General features: G+C 55.3%; 1 protein-coding gene and 1 long non-coding RNA gene across 6 annotated transcripts in view; one reads left to right on the plus strand and one right to left on the minus strand.

The window, feature by feature from the left end:
- RAB44 (RAB44, member RAS oncogene family) overlaps positions 1-11,283 on the plus strand; it is a 34,108-nt gene extending 22,825 nt beyond the window's left edge. For 2 of the 5 annotated variants that reach the window (XM_023624846.2, XM_023624845.2), the window contains exons 9-14: positions 82-1,526; positions 5,030-5,111; positions 6,191-6,305; positions 7,375-7,476; positions 9,236-9,312; positions 10,771-11,283. In XM_023624846.2, coding sequence (XP_023480614.2) covers positions 82-1,526; positions 5,030-5,111; positions 6,191-6,305; positions 7,375-7,476; positions 9,236-9,312; positions 10,771-10,861 — 1,912 coding nt within the window. In that variant the 3' untranslated portion in view covers positions 10,862-11,283. Of the gene's footprint in view, positions 1-81; positions 1,527-3,088; positions 3,253-5,029; positions 5,112-6,190; positions 6,306-7,374; positions 7,477-7,872; positions 8,635-9,235; positions 9,313-10,770 lie in introns of those variants that run through there. The other 3 variants (XM_070244484.1, XM_023624847.2, XM_070244485.1) reach the window with 2 other exon arrangements.
- Positions 6,985-9,550, minus strand: LOC106782260 (uncharacterized). Its single transcript, XR_001379208.3, has 3 exons — positions 9,103-9,550; positions 8,029-8,185; positions 6,985-7,407 (listed from the first exon to the last, which is right to left on the minus strand). It is a non-coding gene; the product is annotated as an uncharacterized lncRNA (long non-coding RNA).
- Positions 11,284-14,463: the final 3,180 nt, after the last annotated feature.

The following is a 14,463-nucleotide window of genomic DNA, read 5'->3' on the forward strand; positions in this document are numbered from 1 at the left end:
GGACGGTGAGGGATGAAGATGGGATTGGTACGACCTCTACCCACCCCTCCCCTGATCCTCACTTCCCTGTTCCCTTTCCAGTGGCCCCAAAGCAGGTGAAGAGAAGCCTCCAGACCCTCAGGCAGTGTCCTCTGAGGGGTCTCCCCTGCCTGGACTGTTTGGGGACAATGATGACTGGGACCAGCTCCTGGGGAGCTTCAGCAGCCCCCCGCAGAAATATTTGCAGCTCTCCTGGAGCCCACCCCTGACCCCGAGATCCCCCGCAGGCCCCCAGACACCCCGAGGGGTCAGGCAGATCTCCATCTCCGAGCCACAGGCTTTGCTGTTTGGTCAGGAGCCATCTTCAGATCCGGATGGAGCTCCCAGGAGCCCCCCGGGGGTGCCTTCCAGGGCCAAGGAAGGGGAAGGAGGGGACCCGGATGGGCAGGACATCAGTCCAGAGCAGCCAGTGCAGCCTCACAGCCTGGAACCTAAGGAGGAGTCAGGGCCTGGCCCCGAGGACCACTTCCTCTGGGGTCTCCCGGGGACCCCCACTGGGGAGTCTGGGGCCGTGGTGGCGGCTGCACTCAAAGTGCTCATTCCCTTGGAGGATGGACCCCCTCCTCGTGTGAACTCTCCCCCTCCCTCGCCTCCAGCTGGGCCCAGCGAGCAGTTCCATGCCTCATTCCTGGATGACAGGGGTCCCGGGCCTGGGCCTGTCCCAGCCACGCCACCCAGGCAGAGAGAGGTCCTCTGTCAGGACCCATACACCACTGGCTCTGGGCCAGAGCTGGGGTCCCCAGGAGCTGAAGCCCTCACCCCAGGGCTACCTGAGCCCTCCCAGGGTCTGGAGCCTGCGGGTGAGGCTCCCGCAGAGGAACTGGAGCAGGGCGAGCTGCGCCCAGACGCGCAGGAGGGCTGTCCCAGGGGGCTCAGAGAAGCTCATGGCCAGGTCCTCGCAGCAGATGGGCTGCCTGCCCTCCGTCACCAGAGTCTGGAAGAGGGGCCCAGGGCGGAGGAAAGGAAAGAAGCGGATGGAGGAGGGCAGGCTGGCAGTTCAGAGCAGCCAGCTGAGGCTCATGGCCTGAAACCTGGGCGTTCAGAACTGCCCCAGCAGGATCCTCCACCTGCCCCTCTCCCGTATGCCACACCGCAGGCTCAGGCTCCCGGAAGACCGTCACCCCCAAGGGGCTCTCCCCCCAGGGGGGCTCAGCCTGGGGATGCAGCAGGGCCCCAGGAGCCCACGAAAACCCTCCCCACCGCAGAGGAGCTGGAAGTCCCACCCACAATTGTGCACGCGGAAGGAGAGCAAGGCCCCTCTCAACGCAGAGAGCCAAGGGCGCAGAGCAGGCTTGAAGACCCAGGAATGGACTCCAGGGAGGCTGGGCTGACCCCATCCCCAGGGGACCCCGTGGCCAGTGAGCCTCTAGCCAACCCTGATTACATCTTCCATGTCGTCTTCCTGGGGGACTCGAACGTGGGCAAAACATCCTTCCTGTACCTCCTTCACCATAACTCCTTCGCCACCGGGCTGACAGCTACAGTGGGTAAGGCCCGCCTGGGAGGGCGTGGGGGTGGGAGGGGGCCCAGGGGCGCAGACCAACGAGCCGGAGCAGGCCCGGAGGGAGCAATCCCCGGGGAAACTACAGGCTCTGTCCTGGCCACAGGCCCCGCGTTAGACATGATTTTATGTGGGCATAATCGTGCTATTTTACTAATCCTCTCTAATTACAGGTAATTTGCTTTTTCTGCATTGATCTGATTAGCTTATAATGTGCCCCATCAACAAAGCACCCTGCAATTTAGGTGCCAGTGCTGGCTGAGGGTGAAAACAAGCAAGTCCCCACCACGTGGCCCATGGGCAGGCCGCTGCAGGGGCCGTGCTGGGCGGATCTGTCACGACCAGCTCCAGGCCCGTCCGCCACGCTCCAGCAGGAAGCCACCTTGGGCAAGTGGAATATTTCACACAAACTGTATTTCTAGAGTGCAAATCCCAGCTCTGCCACTTAGAACAGTATGAACTCGGGCAAATTATTTAACCCCTCTGAGCTGCCAAATCCTAATCTGCATAATGGGGACAATAGTCGTGCTGACTTCATAGAGGGGGTACAAGGATAGGTCAGTTAATACGCGCCAAGCTCTTAGGATAATATCTGGATGTAATATGGATAAATATTTTTATTGTTATTATTATAACAAGTAAATATTTGATAACGTCTAATTCAACAGCTCCTACAAATGACATACCCCAAAGCACGAAGGCTCCTCTCCCTAAAAATATTGGGATATTTGCCCACTTGATAGACCCACCGTGTAGACCACAGGAGAGCGAGCTTGTGGGAGTGAAAGGGCCATCCACTTAGGGACAGAGATGGGGTGATCCACGTCTTTGTGTCACCCAGGGTGCATGCTGACCGGGGACCAGGGCCAGGCTGGGAGATAAATGACAGCCCTCATGCCAGAGAGGCCCCAGACAAGTTCTCAAACTTTTTTCTGCCTAAGAATCCTCAACTGGGGAGCCGGTGAAAAATGCAGGGTCCTTGGGAAGGGGGAAGCCGCAGCTGGCCTGGCCTGACATGGAGCAGGGTCTGCAAGGCCACCCTTTTGAATCCCCTGAGATCCTGGTCACCAACCACCTGCAGTGCACCAGGCATCATCCATACAAGTCTTACTGCTTACAGCGACCCTCCTATAAATGAAACTCCGTCATTACTGTGTGGTCAGAAAGTTCCACAAAATTCAGTCAAGAGAAACACAGGTGCATAACTATGAAAAGACAGGGCAAGGCTGCATGCGCTGCTAGCCTGCGGTGGGTACCTGAGGGCCAGGTGCGGATCCAAGGCTGTCTGTGCCCCAGCTGCAGTTTGGTGCCCCCTGGTGGCTGCTATCCATCTGGTTTGATCATCCCTGGGGACCATTCTGGCTTCCTCAGTCGTGGACACGCCCCCCTCAGCATCAGGCTCCTCCATTCCCGCCGCCATCTCTCAGAAGATGGAAACTACGGCCTGTCCGCGTTTAAGAACAGGGCCAGGTGGAGGCCCGAGCCAACTGAGTTAGATCTGAATGTGCATTTTTGCCACGCTTTTCCACATCTTTCCCCATTTTACAGATGAGGAAAACAGAGACTGGAAGGCCTGATGAAGTCTCTTGCCCTAGCTGGGCCCCAAAGTGGATGCCCAGGGCCACCCGCCCTCATAGCGCGTGCCCCACTCCAGAAGTTCCGCCCCCTTTTGGTTCAGCCTTGCCCTCTCCCTGCGGCTGCTCGTCTGAAATCACAGATTCCTGGGGAAGGAGAAAACGTGATATTCCTAACAGTTTATGTGGTTAAGTTGTAACACGTTTGGGGGAGAAGGTGGGGACACTTGGGTGAATTGCGGAGGCGCTGGGCAGGGAGGTGGAGAAGTGGGAGTACTGGGGAGCTATTGCATGCACAGAATAATCCTTCTAGTTGCTCAATAGGTTACACGGCGGCGGGTATTTAAACAGAGGCTGGATTTTATCGGTGGTGGCTCAGATTAGGCACCTGGGGGGTTCCTGAGACCCTGGGCTTCCTAAGACCTTCAGGAAGGAGGGCGGTAAAGAGCGGTGGATGCTACAGACTTCTGCTTCAGCACTGTGCTGCGCTCAGGCCTGGGGGCGGCCACTTCTCCCGGCTTCCTATGGAGAACATGGGGGGTGGGGAGGGTCTGTGGTTCCAGTCCCGGCAGCGGCAGCAGCCGGTGCCTATGAGGGTCACCGTGAGCGACCTTGAGAAAGGTGTCCGCCAGCCCCGGGCTGATATGAGGAGATGCCCTTTTCCTGAGCTGGCCTGGGGCCTGCAGTGGGATCTGCAGCCTCGGGGCTCGGCTAGGAGAGGGGGTGGGGATGGAGACAATGAGGCCCCTCTCACACCCCCCACCCCACCTGGTTTCCTCGGGAACAGGGGTTGTCAGAGCGTGCACCCCAAAGATTCCAAACCTCCCTGGGATTTCACTCTTGCCTCCATATTTCCAGGGACAGAAAGAATTTCCTGGGCCATGTGGAATCATGGCCACAGGGAGGGGTGGAGCTGTGAAATTTGAGGGGCCGGGGTTCAGCGAGATGAGAATTAAGAATGATAATAAAAATTACCACCTCTCAGGCACCCCGCCCCCCAAAACTGGGCTGGACCTCTGACACGAGTCATTTAATCCTCTCACCCACCCTGCACTGTGGGTCGTTGTACATCGCCACCTTGCAGACGAGGAAGGCAGGCTCAGAGAGGCCAAGTGACTTGCCTGAGGTCCCTCAGCCGGTTCAGCAGTACAGGGTGGACACCTCACAGCCCAGTCAGTCACCCCTGAAGTCAGTGCTCCTTCCACCTTCCTAGGCTGCCTATGTACCCCACGGTCCGGTTGAAGGGGGAAGATGCATGCAATAAATAGGGGATGAAACAGGGAGTATTATAAAAATAAAATAATGAAGCCGACTTTCCCGAGTGGCCTGAGGAATAAATGTTGCTGTGCAGGTGGGAAGACAGATAAGTTCATAGAGGTCAGAACGATGCAAGGTGCCTTGTATTGGCACGGACTGGCAGGGTGCAGAAGTGAACCCCATGCGCTGGGTGGCAAGGAAGCCTTCTTGGAGGATGTGGGCCCTTGAGGGTGAATAAAATTTGGAGAGGGGTCTGCCCAGTGGCACAGAAGTTAAGTTCGCACGTTCCGCTTCGGCAGCCCCAGGTCTGCTGGTTCGGATCCCGGGTGTGGACCTATGTACCACTTAGCAAGCCGTGCTATGATGGGTGTCCCACACATAAAGTAGAGGAAGATGGGCACGGATGTTAGCTCAGGGCCAGTCTTCCTCAGCAAAAAGAGGAGGGATTGGCAGCAGATGTTAGCTCAGGGCTAATCTTCCTAAAAAAAAAAAAAAAAAGAAAAGAAAAAAGATTTGGAGAGTGGACAGAAGCCCAGCAGCTGGAGGTTCCCACCCCCTGGGGCTGGTGTTGGGGACAGGTATATATTCGGGCAGGCCTTGGCTTGAAGTGCTGGACGGTAACTTGGAAGTAGGCCTAACCCCCTTCTGTGTGTCCTAGGAGTGGATTTTCGGGTCAAAAACCTGCTGGTGGACGGCAAGTGCTTTGCCCTGCAGTTCTGGGACACGGCTGGCCAGGAGAGGTGACAGGCACTGTCTATACTAGAAATATTGGGACCTGGGCTGAGCCCGGGGTGTGGACGGGTGGAGGGCAGCCCAACATGAGCAAGAGGAAACCGAGTGCAAAAGCGGCATCTGCCCTTAAGGATCCAGGGGGTCGGGAAGGAGAGATGGGTCCAGCTCCAGTGGGGGAGACAGGGCAGCAGACCCAGAGGCCCCCTCGGCCTGGCAGGGCATCTGTGAGAGCCATCCCAACGTGGCCCACGGGGACAGATGCCCAATCGCTTGTCCTTCTGAAGACACTGGCCTTCCACTTTCCAGCTGGGCAGTAGTGAGCAAAACATAGAAGGCACATCTTTGACCCAGCGGTTCCACTTCCAGAAATTCATTCTACTGATAAACTCACACATGACTACAGTGTCAGGGGGACAAGATCGTCCACAGCAACATCGGCTAAATTGTGAAAGATGGGAAACAACCTAAATGGCATCAGTAGCGGACGGGTTAAGTCAGTCAGGCTCTAGCCACACAGTGGAATATTACGAAGCCACAAAAAAGACGGAGGACCCTTTTTATGGACCAATAGGGAAACACCTCCCAGCCATTTTATTAACGGGAAAAAGCTAACTATAGACTACTGAACATTAATGAGTATAGTGAGCGTTTTACACCATATTTATGTTAAACAGGGGAAAAAGTGTATGTGTATGTATGTGTATATTATATATGTATGTCTGTGTATGCTTATATACATTTATGTATATTCATAAAATACTTCTGGAAAGATATTTAAGAAACTGGAACCCCTGGTCGCTTCTGGGGAAGGGGATTGGGTGGCTGCAGGTTGGGGGTGTCCTTGAGGGGACAGACTTTTCGCTGGGTGCCCTTTGGTACCTTTTGAAATCTGAGCCCTGAGCACTGTCACCTGTTCAACACTAGCTAGGCTGTAGGAAGGAAAGCACACGCACGCTCTTCGGGAAGCAGTTAGAAGCAGGAGAGGTTAATTCTCCCGCTTTGCGGATGGAGGGGCTGACCCCCAGAGAGGCCAGGGCCTGGGGTCAGCCCACCAGGCCTGGCCTCACGCAGACTCTCTGGGCCACAGGTACCACAGCGTGACGCGGCAGCTGCTCCGCAAGGCTGACGGAGTGGTGCTCATGTACGATGTCACCTCCCAGGAGAGCTTTGCCCACATACGCTACTGGCTGGACTGTCTCCAGGTGAGCAGATGGCTGATGGAATTGGCCCCAGTTTTTGGAGTCAAGAAGGAACTTGTATCCTGACTATTCCCCCCTTTTCTCCCAGGATTACAAATGACATGACAGATATGTGGGTGACATGACCCACTAAGGGCATGTGGCTGGATGGGCTAGGAGAATAGTAGTATAAAGAAACCACAACCACATAGTATAGCCTCCAAAACAAACTACCTCCTTTGTGCTATGAACATTTCTTTCCTGCATACAGCTCTGTGACATCTTCTTAACAGCTGGGAATAATGCAATTCTAGTACCACTCTAGGTGATAATTCCTCTATCCACACATCTCTAGTTCTTTCCCCTATGTAGTTAATTGATAGACATCTATCAAAATTCTGCACTAGGTACCAGCACAGCAGAGAGGTATGCAGTAAGACATGCTGTCTTCTCTCTAGAAGTTGCCAGTCTAGTTGAAGAGATGCAAAACAAGTAGGATAAGATAATGATGAGGGGAGCTGGGCTCTGGGGTCTGACAGGACCTAGGTTTGAATCCCAACTACCCAACCCCCCCAACTCTGTGACCGTGGGCCAATGACTTAACCTCTCTGAACTTCATTTCCTGACTTCTCTCATAGAGGAATTTTGGGGATTAACTGATATAATTGCCTTCAGCAGTCCCTGGTATATAGTAAACTCTCAGTAAACAGAAGCTGTTATTATTATTATTATTGTCCATGCAACAATTAGGAAATGATCCACGCAGCCCAAGTGCTGGGCTGTTCAGCACAGGCAGGAAGGGAGGGACCTGGGCAGGAGCAAACCAGGAAGGCTTCCTGGGGGAGGAAACTTTGAGGTGGGCCTTGGAAAGTGGGTGACATGTTTTCAGGCAGAGGGAGGGACAGACCCCCTGCAGATGGAGGGGGAGGCGTCAAGGCGGAAGGGTGTGGAGGGAGTGTGACGTGGAAGGTGGGTGTGTGTGTGGGGAGGAGGCGCATGCCCAGCTTCCTGGAGGGCAGGTCCAAATCCCCCAGGGCCTGGCACACAGCAGGCGCTCAGCGTGTGTGGCTGAGGGCGTGTGTTCTGTGTGCAGGATGTAGGGTCCGGCGGGGTGGTCATCCTTCTCCTGGGAAACAAGATGGACTGTGAGGAGGAGCGGCAGGTGCCCACCGAGGCTGGGCAGCAACTGGCCCAGGTGAGCACCCGGGCGTCGGACCCTCCCCCAGCCAGCACTGGGCAGACCCCTCCCCAGAGGGTGGTGCATATGTCACCCTGGCCTGGGCACCCGAGAAGGACCTGTTGCTCATTCCTGCCCCTGCCCCACCAAGGGCCAGGTCAGCATGGACAGCAGCCTGGCCACCTCTGCCCCCCACCCACCCCTGACTTAGACCCACATGTGAGGCTGTAATGGTGGGCACAACATTGAACCTCACTGTTGAATTAGCAGATGCCCACACAAAGTCCTAACAACAAAAAACATCCTTAGAGTATAAAGGTTTTAAAAGCGTCACTTAAAATTCCCAATCAAATCTTAACTTTACCTCTGGTCTCTAATCAACATAACATTCCTTCTAATTTATTCTATCTTAAGACCCAAATTCTTGCCTGGGAAGATGGCATCAAAGGCCCCACCACCAGACAGTGGCTACTACTTATTTATGAATAGACTTTGACCACATCCCGGAAAATCTAAAGAATAATAAAGAAGGGAAAAAGAGTCATGCCCCGGCCCGCCTCGGACACCAACCCTTGTGGCATTTCCGTGTTTATTTCCTTCCTGTTTCTCCTCTCATTTCTCATAACCCTGAGGTCATCACTGCGGCTCCTGGTCGGCGGGAGTTTTTTCCTCCTGAAAGTAGTGGCTCCTCTCTTTGACATAGTTCTTCCTTTTCTAGCAACTTATCCTGAGGAGAGAATCAGAAATAAGGATCCCTGAGAGAATAGCGTCACGGATCCCCGTACATAATGTATAATCACACTTGTTTATATGAGGATGTTCCTGACAGTCTGATTTATAAGAACAAACATTTGGCAGCAGTTGGTGGTTAAATTGTGGAGGTTCCTGGGAGAGGCTAGCATTTGCCATAAGAATCCCGTCTTGGAAGAATGTTTAAGGATGTGGAAGAAATACTCATAAATAATGTGAAGTCAGAAAGGCAGCTGCAAGTCCTGGTATAGGTTAGGTTGAACCCTATGAGATGGCTGATATTTGACTGTTTGGGGCCCACCAAAACGGCAGTTTCATAGGGTCTAACCTAACAGTATGATGACATTTAGTGCCCCGCCCTCCAATAAAAGGTTATGTAAAACGGAATGGAAATATATACTCAAATACTAACAAGAGTGGTTTGCATTTCGTACTTATACTTTTTATGCTGTATTTTCCAATACGTCCTCCAATTATTTTTAAGATTAAAAAAACATAGCTAATGGTTTACAAATGTCCCCAAGGGGGCCAGCCCTGTGGCCTAGTAGTTAAGTTCAGTGTGCTTTGCTTTAGCAGTCCAAGTTTGGTTCCTGGGCGCAGACCTACACCACTCGTCAGTGGCCATATTGTGGTGGCAACCCACCTACAAAGTAGAGGAAGATTGGCACAGATGTTAGCTCAGGGAGAATCTTCTTCAGCAAAAAAAAAAAAAAAAAAAAAAGGGACCCAAGGACATTTCTCCAAGTGGGGCCACAGGCTTCCCACTGACAGTCTGAAGGCTGTGGAGTGTTTCCAAGGTGGCATTTTTGACACCTTGGCCAGCCAGGGTGGAGGGGCAGTGGGCAGAGGAGTGAGGATGGGGACCTGGGCCACATGGACACAGGGCTGCCTCACCTGCTGGAGTTGGCCAGGGGACGTACCAGGTGTGATGCTGCCTGATGGCCAGGCCTTTGGTGGGGAAGGCTGCCGCCTGGACTCTGGGTGGTCTCCCCCAAGGCACCCACACCCCTGTCTGTCTGGCCTGCAGGAGCTGGGGGTCTCCTTTGGAGAGTGTAGTGCTGCCCTGGGCCACAACATCTTGGAGCCCATGGTGAACCTGGCCCGGTGAGTGCCACCTGCTGCGCCCCACCCAGAATCCTCTTGTGTGAGATGGGACACCTGTGACATCATAGAGCTCCCCAGTCTGGGGAAGGACAGAAAGCACTGTGTGGGGAGTCTTCTCACTCCAGTTCTACCAGTCCCATTAGCTCCATCCCCTCCCCAAAGTCTCACGTCCCCTCTCTGGGCCCCAGTGTTCTCATCTGTTAAGTGCGGCAGGAGAGTCACTCCCCTACCTCCAACCTTCTAGTGACTTCCACTGGATTTGGAATAAAATCCGAACGCCTCACAGTGGGCTGCATCGTCTCCAGAGCCATCTCCCCTGACCCCTGTGCCGTGTGTGCACTCACTATCGCTCTCTCTCTCTCTCTCTCTCTAAGCTTCAGCCGCTCAGGGCCCTTCCCCGACCGCGCCCCCTCCCACCACTATTCTGGATCACCGTCCTCTGTCGTGTCCTTCGCAGCCCTTCTTGATGAGTCGTAATTGCACAGGCGTTTGTTTCCTTGTTGCCTCTGCCTCCCGCACGAGGCCGCCTGCAGCTCCCGGAGGGCAGGCCTGGGTCTGCGGGGCTCTCCCCTCCCTGCTCCTGGGGCTGCGGGGCTGGCGCAGACCAGGTGCTCCATACGTGGATGAAGTGAGTCGGGGGAGGGTATTGGACCCGAGGATCTCTAAGCCCCTGCTTTGACAAAGCCGCGAGGGTCACCTTGCTCCACTGCACCCCGATCCCGTGGCGACGGCCTCCAGAAGACAGCTGCTCGGGGCTTCCCTTTGCTTTAGGATAAAAGGCCGAGTTCCTGAATGTGGCTCCCAGGCCCACAGAGCCCTGAGCCCCTGCTGCCTCCAAGGCTTCTTTCTGGCCGCTCAGTCCGGAGGCTCCGGGATTTAGCGCAGTGCCCGGCGCACAGCAAGTACATTGTGAGTGAATGCACGCATGCATGAATGAATGAACGAATGAATGAAGGAGCTTCCTTCGCTTCCCCAGCCCTCAAGTTCTCTTGATCCTGTGCCTTTGCCCTCTGCCTGGAGTACACCCCTCTTTTATGCTAGTGAACGCTTGTCCACTGCTGGGTCTCAGCACCGACTGCCGCCTTCGTCCCTAGATCTCTCCAGGACCTGCCGTGAAGTCCCCCTCTGTGCCTCCCCACTCCTGGGTCCTGACCACCCCTTCTCCTCTCTGCCTCCCTCACCACTCAAGGCAAGGACATGTGACTTCATGGTCATAATCAGAGTCCCTTTCTTGGTGCCTGGCGCACTGTAGGCTGGAAAGAATGCCAGGAAAGAGACAGAAGGCCGAGTCCCTGTAGCCTGGTTTTCCTGGTGCCGCGTGGAATGCCGGGCAGCGGCAGAGCAGGTGGGAGGGGAAGCTCAGGAGTCCAGCCCCCCAGCCTCCCAGCTGCACTCCAGGGCCCCTCCCTGCTGCCCCTGGGAGGTGAGAGAGAGGACTGATGCCTGGGTGTCACGCAGGTCACTCAAGATGCAAGAAGACCGCCTGATGGGCTCCCTGGTGAAGGTGGCCCCAGAGAGGCCGCCGAAGAGAGCTTTCTGCTGCTTCTGACCACCTGGCCTGGCCGGGGTAGGACAGCCACCCCTCAGGGGCCTCCTGTTCCTCAGCTCCTGTCCCACCTGCCCAGACAACGACAGAGAGGGCCAGTCCAGGAAAACCATCCTCAGATCAGGACTCGGATTCCAGGGGCAGCACTTAAGCTGCCCTTTGTGCTCCAGAGAAGGACTTTGCTGAGTAAATAAGGCTTGGGGGGTGTTGGGGAGGGGGGGAGTTTAAAACTTTTAAAGAATGGGCAAGTCTAGAAAAACAACTTAAGGAAAATACGCCACACATCTCTGAGTAGTAAAATTATAGGGTGAATGCCTGGGGGTGTTATTTTCCTTTTTATATGTATTTGTATTTTCAGATCTTCTACAGTGACTGGGTATTCCTTATATAATCAGAAATAAAAATAAATGCTGAGAGGAGGGAAAGAGACTTCTCAAGGAGCTTGCTTTGGTGCTGATTACGAATTGCTCTAGCCTGTTTATTACAAAGCACGCTGTTTACGAAAGCAGCGCCACTGTCTGTGCCTGGCACAGCTGGTGGCCCCTGCCTCACTCATCATCTGTCTGCAAGCATGAGGTGTCTTCTGCGCAGAATCCCATTCCTGGGGAGCAACAATGTTCTGATGGCCCCTGATATGCCCCCTCCCCAACCCCCGGCTCCCTGAGCCCCAGCCCCACTCCCTTTCCCCAAGATCTGCCTCTAAGGGGTCACATTCGGGGATCCCACCCCCACCCCAATGCCGTGGTGTCCCCTGGTGCAGCCCCCAGCCCTGAGGTGCAGCTGGGTGCCCTTGGGGTGCAGCTGGGGTGTGGCCTAGGGAGCCAGGGGAATGGGATTCAGCTCACTCATGGGCTTCTCTTTGGGACTTTTGAGGGAATTCCCAGAATTGCACAACATTTGCCTCCGGAAAGGTGTGCGTGACAACCCGGGGCTGCGGTTGTCAGCGCCCTGGGGGAGCTTGCTTTGAGGGGCATAGGGGGATGGCCTCTTGGTGCTGGACCATCTCCTGTCACCTGTGTTTGCAAAAGTGTTGTCTGCCTCCTCTCACCGTAACCCCAATGAGGCTCACCATGTCAGAGTCCAGTGTGTGCAGGGCGCTGAGCTGGGAACCTTGTGGTCATTCGGGTGCTGGTGAATTCCTTAGCTGAATCAGAGGAAACCCCAGTGTCATAGAGAGACAAGCCAAGACAGCTCAGGAGACAGACGGGCAGAGAGAGAACGGAGGGGAAAGAGGGCAGGCAGGTGATAGAGGACAGGGCCTCCAACTTGTTTAATCAAGGTCTCTGCCCTTGGCCCCTGTCCCTCTGCTCAATTCCAAAAAGGGAGGCCTCAGCAGCAGGGAGCTCTCTGTCACTAGAGGCATACAAGCAGAAGCCAGGTGACACTTGGTAACAGGTGAGGTGGAGAAGATTCAGGCATCAGAAGCTACCAAAGGTTGGATCAGATGTCCTCAGTGGACCCCATTCAACCTCTAGACCATCCACAGGGTGATTCCGTGACCTGCCAGTTCTCTTACCAGCCACCCTTGCTGATTCTTTCTTACCCCCACTGTCTTCTCTGTTCCTGGATCCTCTCCGTCAGCACACAACCGCCTCCTGCTCTGAGTAATTTCTAGGCCTGTGGTATGCTCAGAGAAGACAGAGACAGAGACTGAGAGACAGAGAGACATGGAGAAGCAGACTGGAGTGAGTGATGCCTGGCCCTGGGCGGGGATGGGGGGGTGGGGGACAGGTCCTGCTGTTGCTAATGGCCCTCTCTCTGGCGTCTGGGGACCTGGCAGGCACCGACATCTCTGTCCTGTGGGCCCTCGAGTTAATGAGGCAGGTAGGCAGGGTGTGATTCCTGGGGGAGCCAGCAGAGCGGATAGAGCCCCTGTCCCTTGGGGGACCTGGTACAGAAGTGGCCCCCGGACCTGCCCCCGCATCTCAGCTCTGCCCCGGCCTCAGGCAGCTAGCTCAGGTTCCCTAGAGGTGGGGCGCAGGAAGCGACGCACACCTGCCCAGAGCCCTCTCTCGGCTTTCTCTGGCTCGATCCAGCTTCTGTGCAGAGAACAGTGGTGGAGGGGAGGCCAGCCTCTCCCGGTGTCTCAGAGGGCTCCAAGTCAGCAAGCAGGGCTCAGGAACCACAGAGCAGCACAAGGCAGGCGAGGAGAGCCCCCGGGAGGGACTCAGGCTGGACTTCAGAGCGAACTTCCAGGCAAGCGGTGAGTCCTCGGGGCATGTCAGCCAAGGGGCCTCTGGTCACAACTGAGCTTGAGGCTGATTAAGAAAAGGAGGGTGGGACTGGGCTGATGGGGCTCAGGATGTGGAGTGAGGGGGGAGGGCAGGGATGTTAAGGCAGAGAGCTTTGGGAACTAAGGGTGTGCAGGAGCAGAGCAACGGCCTTCATTTACCAAGCGCCTACTCTGTGCCAGGCGCTGTTCTGAGCACTTAACTTGTGTTACTTCATTTAATCCTCACATCAACCCTATGAGATTGGGCCTATTATTATCCCATTTTACAGACGAGGAAAGTGAGGCACAGAGGACTGAGTAACTTGTCCACAGTCACACAGCCAGCAGGTGGTGGGAGCGGGGTTTTGAACCCAGGCTGCAGTGCCCACAAGCTTGACCACGTAGTCATGGAGCTTCTTAGAGGCAGGAAAGGAAGCTTGGGTGGAGCAGGGGCCCGGTCCCTCGAACCTTTCTTTCCCTCTCCCCATCCCTTCTTCTTTTTCCTCTGCCTTTCCCGCCCCTCCCCTTCCTTCCAGGCATGTCACTGGCAGGCAGGCCTGGGCCAGGTGGAAAAAATATACAGTAACAAATGCAGAGAGAGTGGCTTCATTACAGTGTCCCTCCAGGGCAGTTAGGGTGTTGGCCTGTCCCTCATTCCTCCCTCCCCTGCAGGCCCTGGGGCAGTCTGAGACCCCACAGAGAGTCCGCAGTCTCCGGCTCTTCTGAGCTGCCCTCAGGCAGGTTGATGCTACAGGGTCCCCGAGACCAAGCAAGTCCCCCAGACAGGGCTCTGCAGGAGGGGCTCGGGGGACCCCCAGTCCTTGCTCCGAGCCAGCTAGAGAGGGGTCTCTCCAGCCCCACCCCCAGTGCAGGAGGAAAGGGAATGGGGACTAGAATTAGGACCCCACTGTCTTGTTTGCTGCCGGATTCCCAGAACCTGGCTCAGGGTAAACACTCAGGAACTATTTATTCATTGAGTTAATGGGCAAGTCTCTCCCCACTAAAGCTGGGGTCCTGGCCCCCAGGCACAGGTTGGGATGTCTAGACCCCACCTCCCAGCCTGAGTCCTCTCAGTTGGGGGTTCCCCATGTCTTCAGCCTGTGGGAAGGAGCCAGGGTGAGGAGGAAGATCCGACAGCTGGGGTGCAGTGCTTGCCCCTACCCTGTTAGGTACCAGCACAGCACTACCATAGAGGGTGTGGTTCCCAAGGTGGTCTGCCCCTTACAGTCATCGGGGATCTTTCAAAAATGCCAAAGCCTAGATCAATTAAATCACGTCTTCGGGGGTGGGACTCAGGCATTTGTTTGTTTGTTTTGTTGTTGTTGTTGTTTTTGGTGAAGAAGATTGGCCCTGAACCAACATCTGTGCCAATCTTCCTCTATTCTGTATGCGG

Source organism: Equus caballus, chromosome 20 (genome assembly GCF_041296265.1).
Source record: "Equus caballus isolate H_3958 breed thoroughbred chromosome 20, TB-T2T, whole genome shotgun sequence".
Classification (NCBI taxonomy): domain Eukaryota; kingdom Metazoa; phylum Chordata; class Mammalia; order Perissodactyla; family Equidae; genus Equus; species Equus caballus.